This window comes from Hydra vulgaris, chromosome 08 (genome assembly GCF_038396675.1).
Source record: "Hydra vulgaris chromosome 08, alternate assembly HydraT2T_AEP".
NCBI lineage: Eukaryota > Metazoa > Cnidaria > Hydrozoa > Anthoathecata > Hydridae > Hydra > Hydra vulgaris.
In genome coordinates, this window is record NC_088927.1 from 58486988 (window position 1) to 58493494 (window position 6507).

At 24.8% G+C, this 6507-nt stretch overlaps 1 protein-coding gene across 2 annotated transcripts in view; it reads left to right on the plus strand.

Annotated features, from left to right (window-relative positions):
* The window catches only part of LOC100203998 (caskin-1), a 55489-nt gene extending 49380 nt beyond the window's left edge, over positions 1 to 6109 (plus strand). For both annotated transcript variants that reach the window (XM_065804018.1, XM_065804017.1), the window contains exons 21-23: positions 3280 to 3489; positions 5034 to 5283; positions 5500 to 6109. In XM_065804018.1, coding sequence (XP_065660090.1) covers positions 3280 to 3489; positions 5034 to 5283; positions 5500 to 5581 — 542 coding nt within the window. In that variant the 3' untranslated portion in view covers positions 5582 to 6109. The remainder of the gene's footprint in view (positions 1 to 3279; positions 3490 to 5033; positions 5284 to 5499) is intronic.
* The last annotated feature ends 398 nt before the right edge of the window (positions 6110 to 6507 follow it).

Below are 6507 nucleotides of genomic sequence, written 5' to 3' on the forward strand. Positions count from 1 at the left end.
GATAACTACTGCCAGGCATGAAACTCTGAGTACCAACAAAAAGTTGTATTTATTTTATATATATATATATGTATATGTATATATATCTATATATATATATATATATATATATATATATATATATATATATATATATATATATATATATATATATATATATATATATATATATATATATATATATATATATATATATATATAGTATGTATATATATATAATTGCCCATATATATATATATATATATATATATATATATATATATATATATATATATATATATATATATATATATATATATATATATATATATATATCTGTATATATATGTATATATATATTCCATTTTTATCTTATATTACACACGCAACAACTTTATCAAATATTTGCCTATTTAAACTTTGAGCTTTTTTATATGAAAGCTGTTAGTCTAAAGAATAAAAAAATCCAATAATATCTTTTCCGCATAATTTTTTAATGGTTTTCTAAAAAAACATCAACATTATGTTTAACTTTTTTTGGAAAACCAGAAAAAATGTTTTTATACCTTAAAGCACTTACATATAAAAAAATGAGCTAAAAAGTTTTGAGTCTGGCCAAAAGAGAGCAAACTTTACTGAAAATGGCACTTTACTTGCGTTACACAGAAAACAAGGTAAAAATTGCTTAAATTTATAGGTCAGATTCCTGCGAATCAGTAAAGCGTTTTGTATTAGAAACTTTCACAAGATGTTAAGAAATCTATGCCAATATAAAAAATGTATAAAATTTAATCAGAGGTGACTGGCTAACGAAAATAAACTAGTTTTTTTGATACTATATATTTAACTTATGTCACATCACTTACGTTACCGAGCGATATTTATCGTGGATTTTTTATATCTATTATTAAAAATTAGAGCTACATAACAAAACAATTGTAAAAGTATTGAAGTATTGAAAAAGTATTCATTAAAATTAATTAACAAAAGAAATTTAAAAAAAAGTTATCAAATCGAAAACAGAGCAACTTTAAAAAATTCTTTTAGTATTACAACTTTATTAATACTTCTTTGAGTCATTTAAATAAGAGAATCTTTGGTTTTTCAAAGATTTTACTTACACTCCTTACGTTTATGCATATTTTCATTAGGTTGAATTTTTAAAATACTGCAAAATATTTATATTTAAATCTTTTAAAATATTTTTGATGAAAAAATTACTATCACAGATTAGGAGGGAGAGGGGTTCAGGTATATGTGATTGTTTGTGACAGGAGGGAATGGGTTAAGAAATGACAAATATAGGGTGACGTGCTTTATGGATGACCCATAATTGCATTTACAAACGTTTGTTTTACGAAAACAAAAACAAAAAAGATTCAAACTGATTTTTTATTTGATTATTTAGATTCTAACTGATTATAGCAAATAAATTTTTTTTTTGTAATGTCTAAATACAAATATTTATATAATTCTTATTTTTATTTATTTATGTTTATTTATGTCAAATAAAATAAGAAGACATAAACAAATAAAAAAGCAATAATAATGTAAATAATTTTAAATAATATTAAAAAAAAAATTAAAGATTTTTTTCTAAATTCTCCTAATATAAAAAGTTTCAGTTAAAACCTTGTCAACAAAATAATAATTACTTAATGATGCAATTCATTTTGTTAACAAAAAAGTGCCAGAACTTTAGTAAATGCATGTAGTTTTAACTTATGTTACACAAATTTATAATAAAAATGTGCTTTAACTATGCATCGTTATTCAAAACTTTAAATGTAAAAATGTCTTATTTAATATTCTTTTGCATATATTATTAAAAACTTAAGCTTTTTAACTAAATTTTAGACAAAGCAAAACTTTATCATGTTTTTGTTAACTTACGTTACATGAAAATTGCAAAAGTTCTTTCGTTATTTTCTTAAAATATATATATTTTATAAAGTATAAAGTTGACCAACAACAATTTGAGTATGTTAGCTCCATTTTTACACTAATTTAATTCCGATTATGCAAATAAATTCATGGTTAAAATAACATTTTACAATGATACCTTTTTTATCATGCGACAATGAGAAAAACAACAACTTTCGGAGGCATAAAAATTACTTAAGTTAATTAATTTTAGTATTAAAGTATTTTAGTATTATAAATAAACTTTCATGTATCTACATCAATACTCATTTGCTAAAAGTTGGCGAAGAGAATAAAATCTGACTACTTTTTCATTTTCTGCTGTGGAATTGCCTATATATATATATATATATATATATATATATATATATATATATATATATATATATATATATATATATATATATATATATATATATATATATATATATATATATATATATATGTATATATATATGTATATATATATATATATATATATATCTTTTTCTTTTTTGTTAACCTATGTAAAAAATAAAATTTTCAAAACGCGAATACACAAGAAGCCAAATTTGAGGCAAATATTTAAAGAATGTGACTACAAAAAAAAAAGTTCCAAAAATACTGACGTTTACTTTGGGCTCAAATGGCAAAATACCCCGAAAAATGCCCAAATTGTTCCTAAATTATTTGGCATTGAGTGCAAGGTAAATCTCAATATTTTTTTTCTAATGTAATCATAATGGTCCAAATTTTTTATTCAGATTGTTGTGTATCCTGGTTTTTTCATTAGTGTTATTTAAAATAAAAAAAAGATTTCGCATAGTTTATGCAAAATAAAAAGTTCTTTTTTTTTTTTTGCGTATTTGTGCAAAATTCTTTTTTTGCGCATTTGTGCTGAAATTATTTTTTAATGTATTACAAATTATTGAGATTTACCTTGCACTCAAAGCCAAATAATTTATTAACAATTTGGGGCATTTTTCGGGGTAATTTGGTGCTTGAGCACAATGTAAAAGTCAATATTTTTGGAGTTTTTTTTTGTAAATGTATTTTTTTTATATTTGCCCGAAATTTGGCTTCTTGTGTATTCACGTTTTGAAATTATTTTTTTTTGAACACTCCTAATATATAATATTCAAAAAAGAATGTATATACTGGAGCTTACTTGTTTGTATTTTTCTTGTTTTTACAATTTTATTCTTCTATTATTGAGCACAAATCAAAAAATTGAATTTTCAGAATTATTAGCATTAAAGTTTTTTATGTTTTTATCTTAAAATTTTTGGCCGAATTCTGACCTAGTCCCTAGTTACTTGTCTCTGAATAAAATATTTTTATAGCATTGCTAAAATCTTTAGAAATGTTATAGTTTGATAATTCTTTTTTCTTTTAAAGATCTTTTCAAACAAATGGAACGGCGTACAAGCTCCGCTGAGCAAATGACAAGTCCACCAAATACTATGGCAAGAACAAGCTCAATAGCAAACTCCAATATTCGTAAAAATTCTGACGTAACCTCTGCACCACCTATAGTTCCACCAAAACAATCTGTTAAAAAGGTTCCTCCACCTGCTCCTCCTAAAAGATCCAGCAGTGTTAGTTCAAGTATGTCTTTTTATTTATGTTTTACCTCATTTTGCTATGTATTTGAAACAGGTAGGTCAGGTAAAAAAGTGTCTTAGGTAAAGTTGAATAGAAGTACATAACTATTAATCACTGGAGTTGTATAACTTTGTGACACAAATCTATACTAAGGGAATTTTTTGATATTTAAAAAAACGTTTTTTTAAAATAATATGTTATTTTTTTATCAAAACAAGCTTGGATATGTTGAAACTTAGATTGTTTACAATTGGCTTTTTTGTGTACAGCTTCAGATGTTGAAAATAGTATGTTGATAGAGAGCAGCTGGGACACTAACTTTAATATAACGTTTTCACTCAAGGTCTTCAAATGTTCATATATTCATATTATTCTGGGTTCTCTTTATTTATTAGGCGAGTTTTACAATGTTCTGAAAACAAATTATGTCTAACATAATCATTTTATTATTATATCTATTTTTTCATTATATTAAAAGCTAATAACCTTAAAAATCATTATAGGCTTGGCTGATGCTGATTAATTATTCAGGTTTCCTAAAATCTTAGGTTGTTACCTGGTCTTAATTTTGTGTTGTTTGAGGTTGTATATTTGTAAACCATAATACTTCATGATACCACATAATAACATGACATGATACCATCTTAAAGTTACAGGTTTTCTTAAACCGATAGGTTGTTGTAAGAATCCAAGCTCTTACATGAGATCTTTTAACAGAAGTTTGATCATCCTTTGTAACTTTTTAACCTTTAAAATACGTAATTTGCATAATTAAATAATTAGAAAATTTACCACATGAATAAATAAGTCCAAATTCAAATTGCTAAAGTTTTTTTTATCTATTACCCTCAGTAAAGTAAAAATTAGTGAAACCAATTTCAAATAAGTTAGTTCCAACGAGCAATGAAACCTGAAAAAAATTTAGAAACCTTAAACTTGGAGATTTTTTGTTTGTAGTCACGTTAAGTTTATTTATTTCCTCCTTTCAAATTAATAGGGAGGTTGTAAATTTAGTGTGGAAAATTTTGAACGGGGTTTTAAAAAAAAACAAAAAAAAAACGGGGTTTTAAAAAAATTAAAAAAAAAATTTATTAGTGCCATTTTTAATTTTATATAATAAATAGTATTTTTATACACGGTATAAATACACTTTTATACACGGTAATTTAATGACATTTTTAATACTTATAATTTCTCCTTCTTTTGAGTTTTTCCTTTGCAAAAAATAGTTTTTCTTTCTTTCTTTTTTTTTTTTTAATGTTCTACACTACACTACAATTAAAAAAACTTCACTTTAAACACTACAATTAAAAAAAATATATAAAAGTTAAATATTTAGTTATGACCATGACTGTATAGTTATGATCATAAACACCAACTTATCATAAATTCTTTTTTAAATGTTAAATTTTTTTTGCAAATATTTTTTACTTCACTCTACTCTTGGTATTTAATTTATACGTTATATATTTAGTTGTATTTGTTTGTATATTTTTTGTTTTGATATAAACGGTCTGATATCTGTGGTTTTGATATATGATATTTAGATGAACTACCAACTAGTCAACCATTCGAGCCTGTTTTAGAGCGAGTGGTGTCTCCACCACCAGTTTCCGAGACGTCTCCTAAAATGCCATCTTTTACCCCTCCACCTCCACCTAGGAAAATGATTTGGGCACAAACATCTTCATTACCAGCCCCTTGTCAGGATTTACCATTGCCACCTCCTGAGTTGATCTCTCCACCTAGCGATGAAATCGAAGAACCACCTACTCTAAAAAAAAAGGGAGACAGAGGGTAATACTTTATTCTTAGCGACTTTAATACTAGTTAATTAATTAATTAATATTAGTTGATAGCAAAATTTAGATTAACTAATAAGTGGGTATATATATATATATATATATATATATATATATATATATATATATATATATATATATATATATATATATATATATATATATAATATATATATATATATATATATATATATATATATATCAAACATAGGTTTGAGGAAACTGATGATATTCTTGCTGATATAATGGCTGACATTGATGATTTTAGCGCTCAGTTAGATTCTATGTTTTAAATTGTATATAAAAGAACACTCAGATTTTATAAAATGATGTCGCTCACAAAATCGATTCTAAAATGATGCGATCAATGAATTCGACACGTGATGTTTTTATTTTAAACTTATCAAAACACTAACTATTCGCTTAGTTAGTAGAAGAGGTTTGTAAAGAGAAGAAAATTTTTCCATTCGATTAAGGCGATCATTAAAATGGTTTAAGAGTCCAAAGTCGTTCTAAAATTTAGTAATTGTTGATAAGCTTACAGACTGTTAGATTGCGTTGTCTGAAAGACAATCATTTTCGATTTTTATTTTTTGCGAACATTTTTTAATTTGTAGTTTATTAATTAATTTTCGTCAATAATGCTAGGCATTTATTAGATTCTATATATTAAACATTGTTTGGCGCACGTTTTCAAATACTATTACAGCGCGCACTTTTTCAACTAAAATTGCATGATGTTTGATGTAAACATTGATGTTTTTTGGCGTGAGTTTGTAAAACCGATTGTAATTATATGTAAATAGAATACTTTGTTACTACGTAACTACTGATTTATTACAGGCTTTATAAGCATTTTTTTACAAGCTTTATTAAGCAAATTTACAAGGAGGTTTTAAAGTTTAGCTTCTTTCACAAAAGTTTTACCTTGATTTAATTTAGAGAACTCAAACTACATACAAAAGACCGGGTGAATAAAAAAAACAATTTCTATTACTCAGCGTTTCTGGAGTAATTGCTCAGCTTTACGTAAATAATACTTTTAGCGATTTTGCTCAAATTTTTATTCACGTAAAGCTGAGCGACTACTCCGAAAAAAAAATTTTTTATTCACCCGGCCTAAAAGGAAAGTTTAATTTTATGTCTAAATCCATAGTTTTATCATAGTATATAAGGTGCCCATTTGCAAAACGCGCTATGTTCGAGTAAACTAATTTTG